The 27,968-nt window shown below is 45.7% G+C and overlaps 1 protein-coding gene across 2 annotated transcripts in view; it reads right to left on the bottom strand.

Moving 5' to 3' along the window:
* CHKB (choline kinase beta) overlaps positions 1–27,968 on the bottom strand; it is a 66,794-nt gene that overhangs the window by 18,711 nt on the left and 20,115 nt on the right. For both annotated transcript variants that reach the window (XM_075345443.1, XM_075345444.1), the window contains exons 6-8: positions 7,889–7,947; positions 5,078–5,165; positions 3,411–3,519 (exon numbers count right to left, since the gene is read on the bottom strand). In XM_075345443.1, coding sequence (XP_075201558.1) covers positions 3,411–3,519; positions 5,078–5,165; positions 7,889–7,947 — 256 coding nt within the window. The remainder of the gene's footprint in view (positions 1–3,410; positions 3,520–5,077; positions 5,166–7,888; positions 7,948–27,968) is intronic.

Genomic DNA, 27,968 nt, shown 5'->3' with positions numbered 1-27,968 from the left:
GGACCGGGGCCTGTGTAAGGACCGGTCTGGACTGCAAAGCTTCTAGCAGCTTGGCAGACCATTTGTCCATAGACTGAGCCATGGATTGTGAAAGTGACTCAGAGAGTTTCTCAGCAAAAGAGGAGAACTCTGTCCCTGCCGCCTGGACAGGGGGAGCAGGGGGGTCTACATGAGCCGAGGGGTCCACTAGTGACCGAGGCTCCGGCTGAGCAAGTGAAACAGGGGTCGAGCGTTGCTCACAGTGAGGGTAGGTGGAACCCGCAGGTAACATAGCCCCACAAGAGGTACAGGTCGCAAAAAACCCCTGTGCCTTAACAGCTTTGCTCCTTGTGGACGACATGCTGTTGTCTCCTAGGAGAATGATCACTGAGGGTATATGGGCAAAAACAGGGTATACAGCCCGACCGAACAGAAATATATATATATATATATATAAATACGTATCTATTCCGGCACCCTAGGGGGGACCAGCATCGGGTGACCGGTGTGGCTTACCGACCACTAACAAGCGGAGTGTGTGCCTCCAGATTCCCAGCCTTAGGTCCCCCGGAGCTGCAGAGCTGTTCCTGAGAATCCTCCACCGGCAGAATGCCCAAAAAATGGCTGCCGGAGATCTCAGGGGAGGAGTGGAGCCGTGGGCAGCGCCAGGAAAGTGCGGGAATCTGGGGTCCCCACAGTGATCAGTGAGGGGGGAGGAAACATGCAGGATGCTCCAGCCCTCACATCCGACGTCAGGTCGGCAGTCCCGCCCTTACCCCTGACAGGCAGGCCCGGGGGCGGGATTTTTGCGACTAGGCCACGATGAAGCCGGGGACTAAATTTAAGGCTGTGCCCGACAAGCAGGCACGGTCGGCGCGGAAGTCCGCCGGTCTTCTCAATTCAGCAGCTGCCGCAGCGTCCGGGAAGAAGGTGCGCTCCTGCACAGTCCCCAATGGGGACACAGAGTACCTTAGAGTTGCAGGGCCCGGTCCCTGAGGTTGCATAGACTCCAGTCCGGCAGATTCCCACAGGGGCTGCGTAGGGAGCACGGTCCCAGCAAATGGATGACCGTTCAGGATCCCACTTCTCCCAGAGCCGCTAAGGGATGGTGAAGGAGACTGCATGAGGCTCCGGCCTTTGTACCCACAATGGGTACCTCAACCTTACCAACACCGCCGACATAGTGGGGTGAGAAGGGAACATGCCGGGGGCCCCGTGGGGGCCCTCTTTTCTTCCAACCGACATAACTAATATGAGAATGTATGAGTGGATGTGTGCCTCCATCCACACAAAGCATAAAACTGAGGAGCCCGTGATCCACGGGAGGGTGTATAGGCAGAGGGGAGGGGTTACACTTTTTAAAGTGTAATACTTTGTGTGGCCTCCGGAGGCAGAAGCTATACACCCAATTGTCTGGGTCTCCCAATGGAGCGACAAAGAAAGATGATTTATCCACAACAAGGCATCTGATATGAGGCAGACAGATATGGCTTCTTTCATCATCTTATAACCTATATGTCCATATTAATAGGTTAGATAGGTCAAATGTGGTCACAGATTCCCTTTAAGTTATCTGTCACCAGGTTTTCCCAATATAAAGCCCTCTTTTACATAAAGCTTACCAGAATATTGCAAGTCCTGCTCTGCAGTGTACAAAAAAAACCAAACAAACTTATACCCCCAAATGGTGCAGTCAGGTTTAATGGGCGTCACTGGTCTTGCTTCGGCACATCTACTCTATCGCAAGTGCAATCCTCCTGCCCTGCTTCAAGTGGATGATACATCCCACGCCATCCATCCAGTGTCACCCAATCACGCTTCTGGCAGGCGTACTCAGTTCTGCCCTGCTGAGGTTAGAGCAACGTACGGTAATGTGTATGCGCTGGGAGGTCATATAGTGCTGATGGCCCAAAAGTAAAGGCTGCATATGAGCATTATAGTATTTGACTCTGCCCTCAGCAGGGCAGAACAAAGTACACCTGTGCAGGAACATAACCGGAGGGACACTCTGGAGGATGTAGGACACGTCATCCACATGATGTACAGCAGGAGGACAGCAATTGAGACGAGATAGGAGGCACTGAAGCAAGACCAGCGATGCCAATCAGACCCCCATTTAATAAAAGTAATTTGTTTGTACTATACGGCCAACTAGAATACTGAAGGAGAAGCCTTAAAAAGGTGCTGGGTGTACTTTATATTGGGAAACCTTGGTAACCGATTCTCTCTCCCCCCCCCCCCCCCCCCCAAAAAAAAAAATTAAAATCTTTAGTTTTTTTTTTCTGAGACCTGGAACTTAAAAATAAATAATAAAGTTTCTGTGTATGAAGCTGGGAGAGGGCTTCTGTTTTGTGCACTGAGCTGACATTTTCATTCATATCAGTTTGAGGTACGTGACTTTTTTGAGACAATAGTGATTAACGAGCAGCAATCCTGGCATCTTCCGCTCATCTCCATCACGTGACCCCCGTGCTCTGTGCCCTTAGATCCGGTGACGTCAAGTCAACTTCCAGTTGACCCGACATCACTGATGTGGGCCCCAGTCACCACTCGTCACAGCCCAGCATCTCACGAGTGCGCTCTCCTTCGATGCAGAGTGCTGCAAGCACTGGAAGTTGACCTGACATCACCAGATCTCAGAGGTCACGAAGCCCCAGAGGTCACACGATGGGGATGAGCGGACGCAATAGCATGGCTCAGAGTCAGAATTTACTATACAAGTTGTTTGAGAAAATCATTCCCTATGAGATTTACAGCGATGTGACCACTAATGCTGAGTAGTGTACTAATTCTTTAAATTTTTAGTCCTTATAATGGACTTGAACCTGAGAGTGTTCAATCGCCTGCCCTACACATTGCATTACTGGTATTGCAGTATATAGAGAAAAAGCATCTCTCACACGGAGCTGTCTGTGGCAGACCTTCACATGACAACAGAAAATGACAATTATGGGAGCTTCAGAAGGTTCTCCGCGATTGTGAGGCTGGGGCCCATTGGGAGCTGGTGTGTAAGCGCTCACTGGCATTGACGTCATGCTGTTCTCAGAGATTGAAAATGGTTAAACAGCAACGATCCATGCTAGCTCCAGCCGCAGCAGTCACAGGCAGATGTCTACTATATAACAGCCATCATGTGTCCGTTATATGGAGTGAGCTCAGCTTCTGAGCCGGCTTCATACATTTCTTATTGGCCAACAAAAAGCTACGTTATAGGTCATTAAGGGGTTAAATAAAAGTAGAGGCAGACAGAGGGCTGATGCATCACGCAGATCATTTTGCACAAGGTCTACATACTTAATATGATCAGTAAATGTATATATGGACTGGCAATACACATGTCAGCTTCCTCTCTGTGATACACAGTACAATTCTCCAGATCAGGTCCCAAGAAATGTAACTTGTAGACATTTCTAGTAGAATACTTGCAGTACCTGCTGCTCTCGGGAGGGGTAGTTGCTCAGTTGTGCTTTGTAGAAAGGCCACTCGTCATGTTGATAATTATATACCCACTCGCAAAAGTGATTTCCCATGTCAAATCCTCTAAAAAGAGAAAGGAGAAATGGCTGTAAGCATACCAAGAAATGAGAAACCGCAGATTCACACAGGGAAACTACAGCAACACACTGGTACCGATGGAATCTCAAATTTTCCCAAGCAACCAACGTGGACAATAAATAACACAGTTCTACTCTTGGCAATAAGCAGAGCTGTCCGAGGCATCATGACGCTGTCCAGACATCACTGCACGCTCCAATACCAAACAGCTGGTTGTATCTACAGGCAAGATACAGGGAGAAGCTAAAGACAAGCCTCAGCTCCTAGAGGATCAGTCCAGAATAATCTGGTCCCAATACAGCTATTTACCTAGTTTTAGGTCTTTATACATTTTGCAAGTTTGTTGGAAATGGTGCATACACAATGCTGAAAACAACCTTAATAAATTGGAGCAGTTACCTGGCGTAAAACACTTCGCAGCTCCTAAGCAGAAAAATTATTATTTATAATATAAACACACACACACACACGCCTATTCGCGGTTTCACGCTTTTATAAAATAGGCGCCGAATGGATGTAGCTACAGCCGCCCAATTCATAAAAAGTTAAGCCACTTAAGTGGAGTAACTCTTGACAGACGTGTACCCTAGGTCCTGAGTGGCGTACATCTCTGGTAGGGGCACAGGGCAGTGGTAAGATGTGCCTTATTCATGCCTCTGGTTGTCCTCCTTATTGCCAAGAATAGAACTGTGATTTTAAATTTTAGTGTTCATGCTGGTTACAGCTTGTAGAGAATATATTCTTGTGCTCAGTGTGAACCTGCTCTCATCTCTGAAGAGGAAGGATTCCAGTAGCGGACCTGTCACTTCTGGTGAAGACCAGTTGAGCTGTGTTGGGCTGGGCTGTGAGAACTGGTCCCACTACAGAACGTTGTACCATCACTGAGTTAGTTATTGATAGTATAGTCAAACATGCACACAATTCACCAACTGGAGATCATTTTCTAAGGCTCTGACAGCTATCCTCCTATATCTCCTCACTCAAAGGAGCAGATACTGGTCCTGCTGCCTCAGTTGATGCTCTTCTACATCCTCGTCTGACCCTTCTAATCTCCTCCATGCTCTTGATACTGTGCTGAAGGTATATCAAGCCTTGTGATGGCACATATGGCTGGCAGGAGCTGAACTACCTGTGCAATCTGAATAGACTGAGGGTACAATTTTAAGCTACCAGTTTTTTTGTTTCTTTTAAAGGGATTGTATTAGGTTACAAAAACATAGCTTTCTTGCCCATCTGATCCAATCTTGTCCATAGGCAGTATTTGGCACTGCACCTCATTCAATCGAGCTAAGCTGCATTGCCACATAAAAGCTTTGGAGAAGACTGCTGCTGACTGTTGGCACTGAATAAAGTAGTCCAATATATTACCACTTTTGCCCATTTCCCAGATTTATAATCAGTTCTAGAGATTTAAAACAAAGCTCCAGTCTGCACGCTTCAATAGAGGTCTCAGATAATAATCACTCTTTATGGAGTTTTGAGGCTATCTAAAGACGGTCTAACAAAATGTTTAAAAAAACGAGTTCCTGAGGATTGGCCTGACCTGTAATTGTAGCTGCTGTACTCGAAGTCAATGAGCATAAGTTTATCTGACGGGTGGGAGGAACGAGACGACAGGAGCAGGATATTTCCTATCAGAGAAAGGCAAGTCAGTGAATTTCTGTAGAAAGGTCAATCATTACAGTCGTGAGAACAAAGGCTAAGACACAAATAACAGAAGTCTCCCCGATACTGTACCATTGTGCCCATAAATGTACATAATTCAACCAGAATTTGGAAGATGTATACAACTTTTTGGAAAGCATGAGAAGTCCTAGACGACAATTTATCAACTTCACCTGTAGTCTAGTTATATATACTCTAGGGGCCACTGTGCAGTCACCAGCGGATAGGGCCTGACCCTCAATCACCATATTACTGCTATAGAATAAGAAGCTGGGTAATAATGAATGATGCTATATGTAGGGAATCGTGTATCATGCCAACTACTGCTTATAGGGAAGGGCGGGGGCCACTCCTGCACAGGAGCCCACCGGGGGAGTCACCGGTGACCAGTCCAAGGCTGTTCAAGCAGTGTGGCCAAAACACAGATTATAAAACTGCATGTGATGTGCACTTCACGGATTAGCACAATTATAGCAAGCCACACAGACTGCCCTGATGTTTGAGTGGATAATATACGCTCGTGTTAATATGGCAATAAAGGGGATGAGTCTAAACAGGTTTTTCATATGACTAATTACAATCTATGCGTAGACAGCTAATGAACTAATTGGCTCTACCATCCAGAGGATACGTAGATAGAATACAGTTTTATGGAGCGAGCTCAGTAACTGAGTCCTCACCATAACAGCAGCTGTATTATACAGCTAATAGATCTGATTGTATCCCCTAAATGCTACGGTCACCATGAACAGTGGCAGCTAAGTAGTTTGACCAGGCTGTATCACACACTGAAGTGCTATAATACAATGGGAGGCTTTGTGGACTAGTTAGGGCTTTTTTGTAGTTGAGGGTCAGATGTGGACTGCCCTTGTTAGGGCAGGCGTCTGGGTGACACAGGGTTAAGCATAGACTCACAGGGTTAGAGCTTAACGCCGGAGATGGACCTATGCCATGTGTCACCATTTAAGTGACCTTACCGTATGAGACCTACATCTATGTGTGAGGCCGTTCTATTATGTCACCACTGTGATTATATTTATTATCTCATCACTATGATAAATGGTTGCCAGTAAAGTCACTATGTGACAATGTCGGACAATATGACCCTTTCAGAGCTGGTGTTGGAAGGAATTCCGTGCTTAAGGGAGTTGAGCTATATCTATCTATCTATATATAGCACGGGACTGGAGTATTGATTTTCATATTGTCCAGTGAGGATGAAAATATCAAAAGGTTTATTCAGACTTGCATTTATGTTAATCAATAACTTTTTGACATACCTAACATCTAATTCTGCTTTTATGTAAATTCCTGAATGAATTGGTGCTGATATGCGCATGTTGTAGCAATGATATTGGTGTAACGTTTTGAGTTGCCTACAGAGTTTATACTGGTAACCTCTTGACTTGGATTTAGGGCCCTGACACATACATGTATTGTGGACGTTTACATTGTAGAATAGGGATATCCAAGTCAATAGTCATTATTTTGTCCAATGGATGGGAGATCAGTCTGGATACACTTGTATTATAGCACTTTAGTGACTTTTTCACTGAGTAAGTGTTGAATTTTAGCTAAAGTAACAATAAAATTATGTTTTATCATAGAATAATGTTTTATTCTATTGCTGTCTAAACAATTGATTTTTTGAGGAATCTCTGCAAACATTACTGTGGTTGCCTGCTGTGCTGTTATTACACACACTGAAGCTATATACTGCCTCACCCATTAAAGGGAACCTGGTAGGTGCAATATGCACCCAGAGCCACAAGCAGTTCTGGGTACATATTGCTAATCCCTCCCTACCCGTCCCTGTATACACTAGCATAGATAGAGATCTTTAGAAAAAGTATTTCTAAAGATCCTTTATGATATGCTAATGAGCACAGGACTAGTCGCAAGGGCATTAGTTCCTGCGCTCATTCTGCCCTCTTAGCATATTAGTACACCCACGGGGGCGTAACAACATGCTATTCAATGCAGCATCATCAGCGGTGACGCATGTACGTACCTGTGTCTGCTGTCACCGCTGATCAGAAGTCCTGTCACTTCCGGTCATGCGCACAAGACCTCTCTGACGCCATGACGTGTACATTCGGCTTCATACTGCGCATAACTGGAAGTGCCCAGCATTCAGATCAGCAGTGACAGGGGACACACAGGAACACGCGGCACCGCTGGTGATGCTGCATTAAATAGCATGTTAGCACGTCCTATCAGTGATGTGCGTACCTGTATCCCCTGTCACCGCTAACCATGACTATATATATATATATATGTATAATAAATATGGGTTGTCCAAATTTAAAAAGCTATAGATTACTTTTTTCAGGAAGAATGCTGTAATATTAACAAAAGTTTTCTCAAGCCAGGTGGATATAGTCTAGCTGACAATAGGCAATGCACTTATAGTCAAAAAAGAAACTAAAAAAAAAAAAAAGTTCTAGATGTGCTAAAGCCAAGACTGCTAATCTTGTATGTATACCTATTGTTTCAAGCATCAAGCTTGTGCCACAAAAACTGTGTTCACTTATGTGAAGTATTTAGAAAAAGCCTTTCCCCTTCCATCATAGGAAGGGTTCTTTGCTATTTACTAGTGTCACAATGGCTAAAGAACGTCCATACATTGTGAAAATCCACTACAATACTGCATCTGATCTCCATACTAAGGAGGCTGGTGGTCACCTACCTTCCTGAACATCGTTGTGGCAGAATACAACAGGAGACGGTGTAGACTCAAGCAGAGCCCTGGAAAGATAAAAGGACACAGGGAAGGGTCAGTAGAGGTCCACACACCATGGACTCTGTACAGAAAGGTCTGTCTATGCCTCGCTTATTGGACTAGAGTTTACACAAATCTATGCACATGCTACAAAAACTACTCCTGTCAAATATATATGGTTCGGATTTCCAGTCGCACAAATCTACCACGTGAACATAGAGTACGCTTAGTAGGGCTCTCACCCGTCATCATGTTAAATCCATTGGTAACTGTAGTAACCATATGGCATGATGCTTGCACAAACATCTCTTTTACATAAAAAAAAATATAAAAAAAATAAAATCTTTATTTTTATATAGCGCTAACATATTCCGCAGCGCTTTACATACATCAGGAACACTGTCCCCATAGGGGCTGACAATCTAAATTCCCTATCTGTATGTCTTTGGAGTGTGGGAGGAAACCGAAGACCCCAGAGGAAACCCACACAAACACGGGGAGAACATACAAACTCCTTGCAGATGGTGTCCTTGGTAGGATGTGAACCCAGGACCCCAGTGCTGCAAGGCTACAGTGCTAACCACTGAGCCACCGTGCCGCCCGTACATAACCAGAGAATCCAACGATAATTTAGACTGTGCAGAAATTGAATTCATGTGAAATGTGGTCTAATATTATGGATAGAGCCAGTCCTGACTACTGTACATGTGTAATTACCTGAATTAACATCATAAACCTCCTAATTCTTTTAGCCCATTTTTCTATGCAAATTCCAGCTGCCAATCTGAAAAAATGAAAATATGGCCACAGTGTAACTGGCCTTAAAGGGAATCTGTCACCAGGTTTTTGCCACCTAATCTGAGAGCAGCATAATGTAGAGACGGGGACCCGGATTATAACAATGTGTCACTTACTGGGCTGCTTTTGGTAATTAGTGCTGATTAAATCAGTGATTTTAACATTAGAGGTTACTTGGCGTTCTGCCAGGTAGTCCAGCATGTTCAGGAGTTCTGTATAACTGCTAGATCTGCAGCAGACAAAACAAAAAAAAAAACATTTTATCAAAATGACAGCAAACAGCTCAGTAAGTGACACATTGCTGGAATCAGGGTCTCTATCTCTACATTATGCTGCTCTCAGACGTGTGTGTGGGGGGGGGGGGGGCAAAAACCTGGTGACAGATCCCTTTTAGGTTTCATCAATAACTTTCTGGATGATAGCTTCTCCCAGTTATGGAATGATCACAGAATTAAGGACTTGTTAAAGCACAAAATAACAGCTGACACTTTATATTCTACTTACACAAAAAGGTAGATATCAATTCACAAGACTTTTTAGAAGTTATCTGATGGGATTTTGGTCTAATTTTTAACAGTAGTAAATATTTCAAAGTAATCTGTCAGCAGGTTTTGCCAAGTATTCTGAGAGCAGCATGATGTAGGAGCAGAGACCCCGATTTCCAGGGATGTTACTCACTAGGCTGTGCGTTGCCGTTTCAATAAAATTAGTGTTTTATCAGGAGATTATCACCATAGGACAAACTGCCCTCATGATTGCCAGAGAGTGGTGTGGGCGCTGCAAGATCTGCAGAAAAGAAAAAACAGTCTGTATCACAGCTGCTGCACCCACTATACTAAAAGTCGCTGGAATCATGATCTATTCGCCACACTACGCTGCTTTCAGATTACATAAACACCTGATGACAGACTAATTTATTCATGAAAGATTTTTGTAAAGGGAATCAGTCTCCAAAATAGCTAGTGTAGAATGCACTAGCAAAGAACATGAGTAATTGGGCTATTACCAAATCTCAGTGTGTCCAAACTATGGAAACACCTAACATCATTGGTTGGCTAGTTTAAGTGATCAACATATGCTGCGGACACCATGTACCCATTCAGACAGACTATGCTTCTGAAGCGCAGTAAGTAATGCATAGACCGTGTTGTGCCATCGACGTAAGCGGCATTTAAACTGGAAGATAATCATGAGCTAGTATAGACTGCTAAGGTGCATCATTTGGATTGGTCTGCTGTGTAACAAAATCACTGGCTTATGTGAACTAAAGAATTAAAAATTAACTTTTATTAGTCTACTAAAATATTGTGCATGACTCATTCACGTATATTCTGAAGCCGGAGTCCCATAAATTGCATAACAACTGGGCTCAGATAGTAGTTTTGATACATTTCTCCGGACAGATCTCCGAATATTATCACTAAGTTACTGCAGTGATTCACTGCTGATTGTACTTTTACACTGTAGTCACCCATCCACCCCTTACTTTATTATGTGTATGCAACCAGCACCTCTCTTTTAAAGGGAACCAATCACCAGTATTTTCGTATATAACCTAAAGCCAGTGCTATACTGGTACTATCAGGCTGATTCTATACATACCTGTAGTGGTCAGCTCGGATGTATAGGTTTTGAATTCCAAGAAAGTAAAAAAAAAAGTTTATAGAAAGTGGCAACTTCTTGAGTGACAGCAGCTGAGGATCAGATAATATCTGGGGGGGGGGGGATTCATAGTTATCCCCTCCCCCTGCTAGTATTAGCAGAAGTATTATACAATCAATTCAATTTTTCACTAGCAGGACCTGTGTGAGGTTATACCCATGTGACCTGAAGTGGCGGGGCCTCAAAACAAAAGCGGATACCAGGAAGCAACATTTTTCTGTTTGCTGAGGCCCCGCCCCTTCTGGTCACAAAAAAAGGCCTACCCAGTGGCCTTTTTTGAAACATGGCGTCCTAAGACCTTGGGCACGGATCAATTCTCCCCCTTCTTCACAATCATGCACATAGGGGCCTCACCTGAACCCCACCACCAGGTGCACCCCCCCGTCCCATCTTCCTCAAGCTGCTACACTTCAGGGACAGGGTTACTGCGCTCCACAGGGTCCAGGAAATCAAGGATCTGGCTAATGATGGTCACAAGGTCTCCCTGTTCCTGGATTTTTCCGCTGAAATCCAGCAGAGGAGGGCGCAATTTATTGAAGTAAAAAACGTCTGAGGCAGCTGCAGGTTCCTTACTCAACGATGTACCCTAAAAGACAGAGTTGTGGCGGAAGGTGGGAAACAGTTTCTGACACGCCAAAAGATGCGGCAGCATAGCTCGATATTGATGAAAAATTGCTGTGCAGAAATACCCCCTGAAGATTACCGCTGTTCTCTTGCTGCTGGATTGGTGGATGTGACCTTGTTACGGCACCCGACTAGAACACTTATGGACGGTTGCCGGGAGCCATCCGGATATACGTAATTACTTACCGGTAATGTGTTTTTTCCGAACACATGACGGCACCACGAGAGAGGATCCGCCCATCCAGGACAGGAAACCTTCAGGTTAAAAAGGGGCGGTCCTCTCGCCGCTTCAGTTTGATTACAGAGCATGAGAGGACCTCCAAAAAAAAACAAAAACAACAACAGGTTAGCAGAAGGCCACCACCAGAAAAAAAAAATGTGGAAGAAGGAAGAAAGGAAGGTGAACCAACCAACAATCCCCAGTGCAGGGTGGGAATATAAGGGTGCAGTCATGGGTTCGGAAAAAACACATTACCGGTAAGTAATTACGTATTTTTCCCTCACCCTATGACGGCACCACGAGAGAATTACAGCGAAGAAAAATTAGGGCGGGACCACAGCCTGTAGAACACGTCTCCCAAAAGGAGAAGGAAAGATCCAACCTATAATGCTTATAAAAGGTCGAGGGTGATGACCATGTGGCAGCTTTACAAATTTGAGCAATGGAAACATCCGCCCGTTCTGCCCAAGATGATGCTACAGCCCGCGTGGAATGTGCCTTCAGACCCACCGGAACAGCACCACCCCCAGCAGTGTAAGCTAACTCAATAGCGTCCCTAATCCACCTGGCCAGCGTGGATTTGGAACACTTAAACCCCTTTTGAGGCCCCTGGAAAGAGACAGAATTGTCCCTCCTCCAGGAACTGGTGACCTGAAGATACTGGATGAGACAATGACGTACATCCAGACAATGCCAACACCTTTCCTCCGTACGCGTCGGGTTAGTGCAAAACGATGGCAATACAATCTCCTGGGACGCATGAAACCGAGAAACAACCTTGGGGAGGTACGCAGGGTCAGGGCGCAAAACTACCCTATCGTCCAGTATTTGAGTGTAAGGCGGGTCAATAGAAAGGGCCTGAATGTCACTAATCCTACGGGCCGAGGTCAGGGCTACCAGGAGGACCGTCTTAAGGGAAAGACATTTAACAGATATGGAGTCAAGGGGCTCGAACGGAGGATCCGTTAGGGCCCCCAAAACCAGGTTAAGGTCCCAAGGGGAGAGGGAGACTACCCGTCTAGGACGCTGGCGCGAACAAGCCCTGATGAACCGAGCCACCCAAGGGTTCCCTGCAACATCAGAATTGTATAGTGCCGCTAACGCGGAGATCTGGACCTTGAGTGTGCTAACCGCAAACCCCTTGTCCAACCCGCACTGTAGGAACTCCAGGATGGGACCGATGGGAACCTCCCCAGTTACACTAGCCCCCGAGGAAGATAAGAACTTTTTCCAAGTACTACAGTAGATCTTGGTCATCACAGGCTTTCTACAACCTAACAGCGTGGAAACTAAATTGGGGGAAAACCCCTTACTGATCAGTAACGCCCTGTCAAATTCCATGCCGTCAGGTGCAACTTGACAGTCGGAGGATGGCACACAGGTCCCAGGGACAGGAGATTCGGAAGTTCCGGCAGGACCCACGGGTCGGTCAGAGACATCCAAACCAACCAAAAAAACAAATGGTCGCTTTGGCCAGAAGGGAGCAATCAGAAGGACTCTGGCCCCGTGGTCCCTGATTTTTTTCAGGACTGCGGGGAAAAGGACCAGTGGGGGAAATGCATAGGCTAGGGGAAAGTCCCACGGGATTGACAGGGCGTCCACAGCATACGGAAGTTACTTGGGATTGAGAGAGCAGAACTGAGGAACTTTCCTGTTCTGCTTGGCGGAAAAAAGGTCGTTGGCCGGAACCCCCCACCTGGCCGTGACGAGGTTGAAGACAGACTGGTTGAGCTCCCACTCCCCCTCGCGCAGGCGAGTGCGACTCAGAAAATCCGCCGCTAGGTTGTCTTTCCCCCTGATGTGAACAGCAGTGAGGGACAGGTGGTGAGTTTCTGCCAGTTGCAGAATCCGGTCGGCTATCAACATAAGAGACCTGGATCTCGTGCCCCCCTGATGGTTCAGATAAGCCACAGTCACCCGATTGTCTGACAACACCCGGGTATGGTGACCAGTCAGTGAAGGGAGAAGTCCAGTCAGGGCCCGTTCCACAGCCAGCAGCTCTTTGATATTGGAGGAGGAAGCTGCCTCCCTGGGCAACCAGAGACCCTGAATCGGACGGTCCAGCAGGTGAGCCCCCCATCCGGACACACTGGCATCCGTGGTCACAATTCGGGACACCGGGACAGACCATGGGACTCCCCGTGTGAGGTGCGCAGGAACCAGCCACCAGTGAAGGGAGGCGATGGAGCTGGAGCTCAGGGTAATCCGAGTGTTCAACCTGTCCCCCAGAAACGACTGATGTCCCAAAATGTCCCACTGGAGGGCTCTGGTATGGCCTTGAGCCCACAACATCGCAGGGAGAGTAGAGGTCAGGGAGCCCAGAAGAGACATAGCCCGCCGCAGGAACATGTGCGGAACCGCCACCGCCTGCTGCACTAGAGAGCGAATCTTCTCCACTTTGGAAGGCGGTAGACGACATTCTTGGAGGAGAGAGTCCAAAGTAAGCCCCAAAAAGACTTGCACCGTGGCCGGAAGCAACTGGGACTTCTCCCTGTTCAAATCCAGCCGAGACTTTCCAGCTTTGAGCAGACCGTCTGAAGCACGGCAGTACAATGGCTTGCAGAATCCCCTACCACGAGAACGTCGTCGAGATACGGGATAATGAGAATTCTGTCTTCCCGCAGGTGGGCAGTGATTTCCAGGACGAGCTTCGTGAAGATACGGGGCACAATTGCCAGGCCGAATGGTAAGGCCCTGAACTACAGATGACGCACAGACCCCTCGAGCATCACCGCCACCCTGAGATATTTCTGGAAGGGAGGAGCAATGGGAACATGATAATACGCGTCCTTCAGATCCAGGACAACCATATGACAATTCGGGTAGAGAGACTTTATTGATTCCATCTTGAAGGACAAAATCTGCAGGTGGCTGTTCAGGCCTTTGAGGTTGATGATGACCTGAAAGGAGCCGTCCGGTTTCCCGACCAAAAAGAGAGGGGAGTAAAACCCCTCTCCCTTTTTCGCCAATGGGACGTCCATCAGGACCGCCCGGCGCAATAGGGACGTCACTTCCCCCTCCAAGGCATGTTGTTCGCTCGGGGACGTCCTCGGGGATGTCAGGAGAAAGCGCCTGGGAGGAACACTGCGGAATGGAAACGTCAGACCTGTGCGGACGATATTGAGAATCCACGGGCTCGAAGAAATACGTTCCCAGGCCGGAAGAAAGTAGGTCAATCTCCCCCCCACCTGGGGAAGGGAGTCATTGGGACAACTTCTTGGATTGGGAAGGGCCCTTGAACAAGAATCCCTTATCCTTCTTACGGTCCGACCAGGTACTTCTATTCCTGGGGGTGAACTTGCAGGTGAACTGCTTCTTACGAAAGGACCGCTTGAAGGAGGGGGAAGGATGGGGCTGGAAAGTTCTTATTTCTGTCCCCAGCCTTCTCAAGGACATCATCCAGAACTGATCCAAAAAGAAACTCGCCCTGACAGGGAATGGAACACAGCCTAGACTTAACCTGCAGATCCCCAGCAACATTTTAACCATAAGGCCCGACGAGCCGCATTAGAAAAGGTCGCGGTCTTAGCAGCCAGCTGAGTGGAATCTGCCGATGCATCTGAGAGGAAAGCCGCTGCTCCCTGCAGTCTGGGTAGAGAAGACAGAATCTCGTCCCGAGGAACTTTAGCCCTCAGCTTCTCCTCCAAGTCGGACAACCACAGCGCCAGAGACCGTGCCGTACATGTAGCTGCAATGGCTGGCCGGAGAGCACCTGCTGAGGACTCCCATGCGGTTTTAAGGAAGACATCCGCCTTCCGATCCATAGGGTCCTTCAGGGATCCCATGTCCTCAAAGGGAATGGAAAACTTCTCTTTGATGCTTTAGCCACTGCCAAATCCAATTTGGGTGCCCTATCCCAGTGGGAACAGGTTGCGTCCTCAAAGGGATATTTGCACTTGAAGACGCCTGGAAGAGAACCTCGCTTATCCGGTTTCTTCTATTCCCTGGAGATTAATGCCTGTATCTTGTCTACGACCGGGAAGGTCCTGCGCTTTCTATGCTCCAGACCCTTAAACATCACATCTTGGACTGAAGACTGCAATTTCTCCTCAGTAATGCCCATAGTGTCCCTGACAGATTTAATCAATTTGCTCGTGCCTTCTACTGGGAAACACTGGTGGACGTCAGCCTCACTGTCAAAGGAAGAAGACTCAGAGCCAGAAGACCCACACTCTCCCTCAGATCGACTGGATGGCGAAGCCGGGGAGGTCTGTCTATGCAGTTTACGAGAAGGCTCTTTCAGGGACTGCAGAGAACTCTGGACTTCGGACCGGATGATGGCACGGAGATCATTAGCAAACCCAGGAGTCTCATCAGAAATGGTCTGCTGGAAACAGTCCTTGCAGAGCAGTTTGGACCAGGACCCGGTTACAGAGCACGCATTCCCTGTTATTCGATTTGGCAGCACACTTCCGTGTTTTTTTAACCTATGCATGACAGGGATGGAGGGGAGACAACACCAGGAAAACAATGAACAACAGGTATACATGCCCGAAGATCACTCACCCATAGGAGATGAAGGGTCAGTACCGGTTCTGGGGAAGGAGCTTTCATCAAAGTCTTCCCTCTGGAGGCGCCTTTGCCGTCAGACGCATCTCGGGTCTGTTTAGTGGCCCGGGTGCCACGTTTGCTGGATAAACTGGCATCTGAGCCAGAGTCGCTTCTGCGACGCTCCGGTGGTTTCACCGTTTTCTTGCCAGCAGGAGGGGAGGAGGACTCACGCACCGAGTGCCGATCCTCCTCACGGTGCCCATCTTTGTCCATATTCTAACCCTGCTGGCAGAGCAACAAAACACCTCCGTTCTGCAGGAGGACTGGAGCACTTTCCCCCAGCTCCGAGCGCCGTTTTTCAAACTGAGCGCTGTTTTCCCACGCCTCCGGACCCACTTCCTGGGTCAGACGTCATCGCCGACGTCAGCGCCTGTCAGGTACGGCCGTCGCGCATGCACAACGCCCGCACACAAAACCCGCCTCCAAGATGGCGGCGGCGTGCAGCACACGCGGCCGCAAGCAGCCCCGCCGCCCAGGAAGGACCGGCCGGCTGCTGTACTCACCTGCCGCCTGATGCAGCGCTTCCGCTCATGGACGCAACCCCCGGGGGTCCGCCATGGCACTTCCAGGCACCCGAACGGAGCGAGGCAGGACCCGTGCTGCCGCCAGAGCCGCCCGTCAGGACCGGGTAAGATTATACAGAAGATCCAAGGTCCTCCAGGGCCGCATCCTAAGGTATCCGTCCAGGACAGGAAACCAAACTGAAGCGGCGAGAGGACTGCCCCTTTTTAACCTGAAGGTTTCATGTCCTGGATGGGCGGATCCTCTCTCGTGGTGCCGTCATAGGGTGAGGGAAAAAAGGTTATTTTGCAGTTACTGACTGTTTAGGCATTTAACCCACTATATCAGACGTGGGCAAGGGGCGGCCCGCGGGCCACATCCGGCCCGCTTACTCTCTGACCGGCCCGCCTGGCTCGGGGCGTCCTTGCTGGCCGGTCACTGATGAGGGCAATCTGACCTGTTGTCCGGAGCTCCAGGCTCCGGGAGACCCGTGGTCAGATTGCCCTCATCACACGCTGCCTGCTGGGTAGGAAACAGAGGACAGATCCTGCAGCTCTGTACAGTCAGTGCAGGCAGCGGAACGCAGGAATCTCTCCTCTGTTCCCTGCAGCAGCTTTTCTCTGTGACACACGCGCGCCCTGATATCGTCAGTACGGCGCGCGTGTCATTTGAAAAGTTCCCGCCCGGCAGGAGAAGAATCTGCAGCGGCGGGGGCTGTATGAGGAGAAGCAGTGGCGCAGCCTGGGCATGTGAAAGAGCAGCCGCTCAGCGGGGGGGGGGGAACATACGGAGGTGCCTGAGGAGGGGACAATAAGAAGACAGGTGAGTGGTTACTAGTAACCTGCGGGGGCAATGGGGGGGGGGGGGTTAACTGTTGACAAATATTTGGGGTGTAGTGGTTTAGTATATGGGAATGTAGTTTTACAGGTGTGGTATATGGGGGGGGGTGTAGTGGTGTAGTATAGTACAGGTGTATATAGTGGCGTAGTGGTGTAGTATAATACAGGTGTATATATTTATACTTATATGGTATAGTATATAGACGTGTAGTTTATTACAGGTGTAGTGTATAGGGATGTATATTACAGGTGTAGTATGTGGCGGGTGTAGTGTAGTGATATATATATATATATATATATATATATATATATATATATATAACAGAGTTAATTATTTTAGTCCGGCCCTCTAAAACCATCCCAACTTCTCATGCGGCCCCATGGGAAAATTAATTGCCCACCCCTGCACTATATGCTTTTTGGGTTATGTTTAGCCCAACTCCCTCTGTTTGAGAGGAATGTCTTGGTTTATTGTTTGTATGTCTCTGTGTTCTATTACCTTTTTGTTTTGTGCACCTGCTTGGTCTATACTCATCTATAACACTTTGTTACAAATAGGTCTGAAAATGCCCTACTACTGCCCCCTTCTGTTACATATGCATGCTCAACCTCATGGCAAAGAAGGTTAATATAGTGGCCTGGAATATGTGCGGATTGGGAGATAGGAAATAAGGGGGCACCTTTCCACTATTGGGACCACCAGCAACAATAGACCATATCAAGAAAGAAAGAAAAAGAATTGCTGTATATAGGGATCAACCAATAAGATTTTGTTCAGATCATCAAAAATATATTTTATTGGCACAAATTTTATACATACAAAAATATCCACACAGAACAGTGAAAAATAACAAATAAGAACATCTAAAAACAGTAAACGAACACCCCAATACATAGTTCCATGTTAGGAACCCAGCACCAAGATCCTGAATGAAACGACACTAGACGTACAAATCAATAATATTCACAGGCATAAATGCAGGACCGGTGTGCAAATTGTCACTGCAAACCCTATGCCATACAGTACTCTAGAAAATCGTACCCCATCTGGCACCACCATCAATAAATACAATATAATAAGTACAAAATACTAGCAAAAAAAGGGGATGACGATAACCTTATAATGAGGAAATCAATACACCCAATTCAATAATTAAACCTGGTTAGTCTAGGACTATCCAGAATAATCCAGAAAGTCATCACCAAGATGTATTACCCCTTGCTAGAAGTCCAAGTTTAAGGTGGTGTGAGGCCTCAGGATCGGCGCAAGTATGGGGTGTTGCCCCACGCGTATCACCACTGGAGATGTGGCTTCCTCAAGGGCCAAAAAATGAATGTCCAGGATTGGACGATGCTACTAGTTGTGCGGTCTTTATGTTTCTACAGCAGCTTAAACCAGCATTAATATTTCTCTCAGAAACGCACATGATCGAACGGATCCACTTGCTGCACAAAAACTGGATAGCCCATGAGTACTATTCTGTATATTCCACACAGGGGGGCGTCCTAGTACACAGGACGGTGCTGTTTGAACATCTAAAATTCTCTGTGGATCAGGAGGGCAGATACAGTGCCTTGCGAAAGTATTCAGCCCCCTTGAATTTTTCAACCTTTTCCCACATTTCAAGCTTCAAACATAAAAGATAAAAATTTTAATGTTATGGTGAAGAATCAACAAGTGGAACACAATTGTGAAGTTAAACGAAATTTAAAACTTTTTTAAAAAATAGAAAACTGAAAATTGGGGCGTGCAATATTATTTGTCCCCTTTAATACTTTTATAGCGCCACCTTTTGCTGCGATTACAGCTGCAAGTCGCTTGGGGTATGTGTATCAATTTTGCACATCGAGAGACTGAAATTCTTGCCGATTCTTCCTTCGCCAATAGCTCGAGCTGATAGAGGTTGGATTGAGAGCGTTTGTGAACAGCAGTTTTCAGCTCTTTCCACAGATTCTCGATTGGATTCAGGTCTGGATTTTGACTTGGCCATTCTAACACCTGGATACGTTTATTTGTAAACCATTCCATTGTAGATTTTGCTTTATGTTTGGGATCATTGTCTTGTTGGAAGACACATCTCCATCCCAGACTCAGGTCTTCTGCAGACTCCAACAGGTTTTCTTCAAGAATGGTCCTGTATTTGGCTCCATCCATCTTCCCATCAATTTTATCCATCTTCCCTGTCCCTGCTGAAGAAAAGCAGGCCCAAACCATGATGCTGCCACCACGTTTGACACTGGGGATGGTGTGTTCAAGGTGATGAGCTGTGTTGCTTTTACGCCAAACATATCGTTTGGCATTGTGCCTAGAAAGTTCGATTTTGGTTTCCTCTGAGCAGAGCACCTTCTTCCAAATGTTTGGTGTGTCTCCCAGGTAGCTTGTGGTAAACTTTAAACACTTATGGATATCTTTGAGAAATGGATTTCTTCTTGCCACTCTTCCATAAAGGCCAGACTTGTGCAGTGTACGACTCATTGTTGTCCTATGGACAGATTCTCCCACTTTAGCTGTAGATCTCTGCAGTTCATCCAGAGTGATCATGGGCCTCTTGGCTGCATCTCTGATCAGTCTTTTTGTTTGAGATGAAAGTTTGGATGGATGGCCGGGTCTTGGTAGATTTGCAGTGGCATGATACTCCTACCATTTGAATATGATCGCTTGCACAGTGCTCCTTGGGATATTTAAAGTTTTGGAAATCTTTTTGGAACCAAATCCGGCTTTAAACTTCTCCACAACAGCATCACGGACCTGCCTGTTGTGTTCCTTGGTCTTCATGATGCTCTCTGGGCTTTAAACAGAACACAGACTATCATAGAGCAGGTGCATTTATACAGAGACTAGATTACACACATGTGGATAATATTTATCATCATCGGTCATTTAGGACAACATTGGATCATTCAGAGATCCTCAATGAACTTCTGGAGTGAATTTGCTGCACTGAAAGTGAAGGGGCCGAATAATATTGCAGTGGTAGGCCAACAATTTCCTAGCCTGATATAGCAGTCCAATACAGGACCATTCTTGAAGAAAACCTGTTTGAGTCTGCAATAGACCTGAGACTAGGATGGAGATTTGTCTTCCAACAAGACAATGATCCCAAACAAAGCAAAATCTACAATGGAATGGTTCACAAATAAACGTATCCAGGTGTTAGAATGCCCAAGTCTAAGTCCAGACCTGAATCCAATCGAGAATCTGTGGAAGGAGCTGAAAACTGCTGTTCACAAACTCTCCATCTAACCTTACTCAGCTCAAGCTATTTGCAAAGGAAGAATGGGCAAGAATTTTAGTCTCTCGATGTGCAAAACTGATAGAGACATACCCCAAGCAACTTGCAGCTGTAATCGCAGCAAAAGGTGGCGCTACAAAGTATTAACTTAAAGGGAACGAATAATATTGCACGCGCCAATTTTCAGTTTATTATTTTTTACAAAAGTTTAAAATAAGCAATACATTTCGTTCAACTTCACAATTGTGTCCCACTAGTTGTTGATTCTTCACCATAACATTAAAATTTTTTATCTTTATGTTTGAAGCCTGAAATGTGGGAAAAGGTTGAAAAATCCAAAAGGGAGCCAAATACTTTCGCAAGGCACTGTATCTGTACTCTCTTGTCAGAGCCATCTAACGCATCACTTTCTCGTGTTTTCTAACCTACTAAATGAGCTTGGAGAGGAGTCTCGTATAACCTGCCTATATTAATATCCTGTCTCACTCCTATCGTCTGTCTCAGCGCGTTTCATCTCATTCCTAACAATGAGATAGCCTTTTGATGTAAGTTAGACACCCCATCATGTGTGTGTTTTTGTGGCACAGATATGCCTCAGTGCATTCACATTATGATACGCGCTTCTGATATAAATAAGTGCCCACCCCCTCCCTAACACGCCTCCTGTGTTAGCCAATCACACGGTCCATCTCACCGGACCAATCGTGTGTGGCCATATCACACAGGATTCCTTAGCGTCATTTGACAGGCGGCATCTCCGGCATTGCTAGGAGTCAGAAAGACGCTGCCCCTCCCGGAAACTATGTAAGTTACATTCAACTCATGCACTACAGTGGCACATGTTGAGCACTTAGACTTTCCTATTGGTGCAATACATCCCAATTACTACATTTATCCATCTCCATACAGAAGCCTTTTGGTAGTATAGCAAGGCCTTTTAGCAGAAGGTGTGTGTATTATATTCAGATTCAGATTGAGAATCGCTGTCAGGGATAGCTAAAGACTCAAAAGGACGTTTTTACAGATGATCAATACATAGAGAAAATCTCTATTCCAGGGAAAAGTGTGTACATGGATCACCTACCAAATATAGTTGACCACATATGATCCAGTACTTTTCATATGTATAATAAAGACATGATAATACATCAGTTATCAAATTAAAATATAGGAATCCCAGACAGACGTTAGATAAGATGAGCGCTCAATGAAAGAGGCGCGTACCATAATGTCATATAGGGGAACAGATAAACAACATCACAAATATTTACTACTATCATTTATCCATATATCATGTCACATAGGAATATTCACATAGATATTAGATAAGGGAAGAAGTTTTGGAGGTACTGTATGAGCACATCATAATATTAAGATAAGGAAATGGAAAAAATCAACAAAGCGGTATAGAGGAAACAGAGCCACAATCTTCGGGCATATAATATTGGAGGTCCACTTCCTACACACTGAAGTGATGACCTTTTATTAATACCTAAAATTAAAGAATACCAGGAGATTACCTTTTAAAACAGAGGAATAACAAATAGATAACGGCACTGAAATAAATGAATGGAGACTGACTCATTCAAACCAGAAGATGCTATTGTTTTTAACCTATGTCTACTGTGTCTCATTTCTTTGTACCATGATGACTAGATCACCTCTTCTGCCAGATTCCCTCACCTTTTCTATTCCCTGAAATGAAATCTCCTTCATATTCCCTCCATGTACTTCCCATATATGTCTCGCTATAGGCGTAATCTCCTTTCTCCCGATATTACCCATGTATCCCAAAATACTCTGTTTAAATGGGCGAATGGTCTTCCCAATATAAAACTTTTAGGACACGTACATTTCACCATATAGACCCCACCAACCGAGTTACAATTTATGAACTCCCGGTTGGTACAGGTTATCCCTGTCACCTCACTTGTGAGCTTATTGGTTCTCTTTACAAATTCACAGGCTTTACAGGAGCCACATTTGAAGGTTCCTACCATCTGAGTTTTATTTAGGCAGGTTGTCTTTCTACCGGCTTGGTCACATGGCTATAGACCTGCAGGTCCTTCAAATTACGGCCCCTCCTATAGGTGACAGACGCTCTGGCAAGTACTCCTCAAGGTCTGGATCCAACCTTAGGATTCCCCAGGTCTGCAGAATCCCTGATACCTCTCTCCATTTCTCATCATATGTCCCTATAAAATGGAATAGTTTTTCCATTCTCTTCCTTTTTCCTTGGTACCAGTAGGGATGACCGATTAGCTGTTCTAGCATGGTGGTATGCTGTCTTTACCATTTCAAAAGGATATCGTCATCTTATAAACCTGCCAGCCAAATCACCCACCTTATTATATTCTTGAAAACAGAAGCAGTTCCTCCTTAAACAGAGGAACTGCCCTTTGGGTATTCCTCTCTTCAAAAGGAGCAGGATGGTGGCTATTCCATTCCAATAGGCTGTTTGTGGCCATTGACTTTCTGAAGATACTTGTCACGAGGTTACCAACCTGCCCTACACGAGTCATTATGTCCAAAAATGAGACCTCATACTTACTCATGGTAGATGTGAACTTTAGGCCTCTCATTGTGATTCAAAATGGTACAAAGAGATTCCCATTGTCCCTTTCCAAATAAGGACATCAATGAACCTTAGCCACATTGATATATATGCAGTCCATTCAGAATACAACAACGTATCACTTAGATTACTGGGTGCAGCCATTTTGACAGAATTTTTAGATTTACCATGTAGCAGAGCTCAGAAAGCTACATATCTATAGACCATGTTGTGCTAATCACAGCAGGGCAGGGGTGGGATTCAAATGTTTAACAGGTTCTCTGAACCCCGCCCATTTCAAACCCACACCCATTCTGTAACCACACCCACTTTGTTAGCCACACTCATTTTCACGCCTCAACCAAAAATACATGTAATTTAAAGTATCTCTTTCCCCTTCTTCCCCTCCTCTACCGTCACTCTCCTGTACAGTACAAGTTGTTCCCGTCACTGTCAGTCATGTTGTATTAAATGGTTTTTCTACAGTTTTTAAAAATTATTACTAAAAATTATTGCTAAATTGGAACGGACGACCTTCCCCATACAGATCCCATCCCATTATGGCCTCTTTCCCCCTGCAGATCCCATCCCATTATGGCCTCTTTCCCCCTGCAGATCCCATCCCATTATGGCCTCTCGCCCCCTGCAGATCCCATCCCATTATGGCCCCTTTCCCCCTGCAGATCCCATCCCATTATGGCCTCCTCTCCCCCTGCAGATCCCATCCTATTATGGCCTCCTCTCCCCCTGCAGATCCCATCCCATTATGGCCTCCTCTCCCCCTGCAGATCCCATCCCATTATGGCCTCCTCTCCCCCTGCAGATCCCATCCTATTATGGCTTCCTCTCCCCATATAGCCACATATAGTAACAGTTCCCATCTTATGCGGCCCCTCTCCCTGCAGCTTCGGCTCACTGAGCGGCTTACCTGCTCCAAACAGCACCAGCCTCTCCTGTGTCTCCGTCCTCCTCCGCGGCTCTCTGCAGTCACAGGGACGCTGACAGACGGCAGGAGGAGCTCCCTCCTCTCACTGTCGTGACCTGTGTCTGCAGCGTCAGCGCGTCACTGCACGCCGGGTCAGGGAGCCGACAGGCTGCACTGAACCAGGAAGTGCGGCACGGAGGTATGCAGATTCATTTGTGCTAGAGTCTTAAAGAGACACTAACACAAATGAATACAGCAGGGAACCGGATCGCCAGAGCTGTTTCTTGCCGGTTCTGGGAACCAGCTGCTATTTTAACAACCGGTTCTCCAGAACCGGACAGAACCGGCTGAATCCCACCCCCGCAGCAGGGGGTGTGCCGGACTAGCTGACTTAGTCCAGAAATTATATTCTTCTAAAGCTAAAACAAACATCGCAGGTAAACAGCACAACGTATGATGAGACGCATCATTGAAATCTCTGTGCTAACACTTGCAGCATGCTGCCTTCATATTACATAGCAAATATTTTCTGACAGATTCCCTTTAGTTACAACTGTAGCTATGGTTAAACAAAAATGCAGATAACACTGGAATTAGACAGCACAGAAATGTGTGATCTGACACCTAAGTTGAGATAAGTCAATGGCTTTTAGAATGTTATCTAGTCTTTACGACTTTACGAAACATTATCATGGTGCATAACTTGTGTAGTTAAATTGGGCTACATCTCTACTGGCAGCACTGGTCCTGTTTACATTGGATGTTGTGCTGTCAAAAACAAAAGGATATTTCACCAAGCTTAAAAGCACAATACCAGAGTTTGTTTGTGCCATTTCAGAGCTGGTGTGGTGCTTTAAATGCAAGTTCCCTACCCAGTGTTCCTTTTTCCCCCCAACATTGCTCAGGTTGGCCTCTGACGATTTGTGACCTGCCAGCTGCTCCAGTGTTTTGTGGAGCATGGCAGAGGTCACTCTTAAATACATCTCTATGATAGCCTTTTTCTGGTTCTCATGAAGTTGTATTGAGCGCTTGTGACAAACTCTGAGTTCCGGACAGTTAGAAGTTATGGGCACAAGATGGCGCTGTGGGACCAGAGCAGCTTTGAGAAAAGATGAAGCCGTGGGAGAAAAAGTATAAGATCGGAGACTGGGGACTTAAGTTTAAAGAGGTTGTCCACTACTAGGACAACCCCTTCCAATATCACGTTTCTCCCAGGTAAAATAATAAAGCCTACACTCTCCTCCCGTACCGGAGTCCTTCCAGCAGTGTCCAGTGCTCACGTGGGGTTGAGACATCACGCGCCCCCCATGTTTTACTGAGCTATTTACTTCCTGTTTGCTCATTTGGTCCGAAGGTGGGGAGAAGGAGGTAGGCGCTGACTGTACGCGAGGCTCGCATGATGTCTTGACCCCACGTGAGCCCCGGCACTGCTGGAAGGGCGCCGATACGGGAGAAGAGTATAGGCTTTATTATTTTACCTGGTGGAAATGTGCAATCAGAAAGGGCTGTGCTAGTAGTGGACAACTTCTTTAAGGCACTACTTGAACGCTGGGTGATGTCAAGTGGATCTTTAACTTTTTAAACTGGATCCCCTTTCTAGCCAATAAAGAATGGCAGGACTGTCCTCATCAGGGTGGATCATAACTGACTGTCAGACACAAGCTTCTATTTATTACATTTTCTAATTATCATGTTTGCTTACTAAAATAAAACTACTGTGGGCTAAAGGTTTGGCTACAAAGTACTCAATATGCTGTCATGGTATAACAGACAGCCAAGGATACCTACAGGCCGCTCAGGATATAGCGGCATTCTGGTTCATGCTGCGATCCTTCATGTCACAAGTCCCGGGATGACAGCAGGCTGCCATGAGCAGATGCTAGGCTCAGCGTGATGTAGTGGTGATCAATACTAACCGCCTTATTACATCCTGGCTTCATGCTAGAGAGCTGAAGATATACTGAGGGAAAAGCAAACGGAGCCAGTTCATGACATCCATTCACCCCCCATGTGGCCTGGGACAATTTTGGGTTTTACCGTACAAGGTTTTAATTTGTTTTTTTGCTCGGATATTTAAGGTTTGCCTCTTTCACGACAAATGTGCATGGTGATTACCCTCTATCTACATTTCCGACCACGTGTCGCGGAAGAGGAAAAAACCACACACCCTACATAAACTCACTATTTCTTTAGTTACAATTAGAGTTGATATCAACATGAAAAGAGGTCAATTTGTATTGAAGGACACTCCCAAAATCAAATTTATTTCAAATGTGAGAAAATATACATCTATTTCCTCAAAAAGGAGGACTCTTGTCCATGGTAAAGTTTAATTTTTATTAAATAAACAAAAACAATCAAAATCAAATGCACCACACAATAAAATGGAGATATGCACAAAAAATTATCAATACAAAGGGCAAGCAGCATAATTCATATTGCACGTAATACTGTCCATAAACGAACATATAAAGTGACTGGTGCTAGAGCTCACCTGAAGCTACGGACACAGGAGGCAAAAAACAGTAGCCATACTATGTATACAAGGTGTCTTCGTGCCTATGTATTGCACATATCCCTTGCGTGAAAAGGCTATTGCCATATGTGACCGCAATTTCAAAATGAAACTGTGAGCCAGTCACTACTAATACCATATAGATGGCACGTGTTAACACCCAGCACGTAAGGAATCCATGCCGACGACATAAACAACAGCTAATCCAAGAAGCTATCATAGCTCCACTGTATGTGCAGTCAGAATCGACCCCTCCTAGTTAAACACAGTATATCAACAATATTAGCAAAGTTGCGATAATGACTATGAAAGGCGTCAGACGCCCCCTGTAGAAGCCGGGTTAGCGAAACGTATGTCGGGGAATAGGACGGAAGCACGAGTACACCTTTCCACCCAGGTAATTCGTATTTCATAGCCATTATCGCAACTTTGCTAATATTGTTGATATACTGTGTTTAACTAGGAGGGGGTCGATTCTGACGGCACATACAGTGGAGCTGTGATAGCTTCTTGGATTAGCTGTTTATGCCGTCGGCATGGATTCCTTACGTGCTGGGTGTTAACATGTGCCATTTATATGGTATTAGTAGTGACGGGCTCAGTTTCATTTTGAAATTGCGGTCACATATGGCAATAGCCTTTTCACGCAAGGGATATGTGCAATACATAGGCACTAAGACACCTTGTATATAGTATGGCTACTGTTTTTTGCCTCCTGTGTCCGTAGCTTCAGGTGAGCTCTAGCACCAGTCACTTTATATGTTCATTTATGGACAGTATTACGTGCAATATGAATTATGCTGCTTGCCCTTTGTATTGAAAATTTTCTGTGCATATCTCCATTTTATTGTGTGGTGCATTTGATTTTGATTGTTTTTGTTTATTTAATAAAAATTAAACTTTACCATGGACAAGAGTCCTCCTTTTTGAGGAAATAGATGTATATTTTCTCACATTTGAAATACAATTCGAGTTGAGCGGATCGGCTATAATCTGGGTCCGACGGATCTGGATTGGGTTGCCGCCAAAGTCCGGATCCGATCCGTAATCCGCGGCTATGTAAATGAATGGGGAGTCTGATCCGGGATGAGAGAGAGAAAAAAAAAAAAAAACTGATCCGGATCGTGCCCTCCGGATGCCAAGTACTGCTCGGACTCTGATCGGAACCTCGAACCGTGCGGATCCGGATTTTTAAGATCCGGGTCCGCTCAACACTAGTTACAATATAAAAAAAAAAAAAAAAAAAAAAATAAGTGGTCACACGCCCCTTTCCAAAGAAATTACTTTTATGTATTACGTGTATAATTTTCAGTTGGCGTGGGGCCAGCATCAGCAATTTGTTTTTTTTTGTTTAATATTCTTTAACTTTTATGGAACACAACTAGGGCTTATTTTTGGAGTAGGGCTTTTATTTTCCGCATGCTCAAAAAATGCCCAAAAATCCTTCTAGGGATTGTTTTCAGAGAAAATAATTTGGCTTAGAATCTGTGTGTGCATTCGGTGCTGAAAGAGTCCTCTTTTTCATTATTATGTCATAAATCAATAGTACATATGAAAATAAGAACATTTCTAATATATCAGACACATTTGCTTCTTTCTCTGCCAGAATTGATCAGTCATTATCA

The sequence above is a fragment of the Anomaloglossus baeobatrachus genome, chromosome 4 (assembly GCF_048569485.1).
Source record: "Anomaloglossus baeobatrachus isolate aAnoBae1 chromosome 4, aAnoBae1.hap1, whole genome shotgun sequence".
Taxonomy (NCBI): domain Eukaryota; kingdom Metazoa; phylum Chordata; class Amphibia; order Anura; family Aromobatidae; genus Anomaloglossus; species Anomaloglossus baeobatrachus.
Note: the sequence above shows the minus strand (reverse complement) of the source record. Positions and strands in the feature narration are given on the sequence as shown.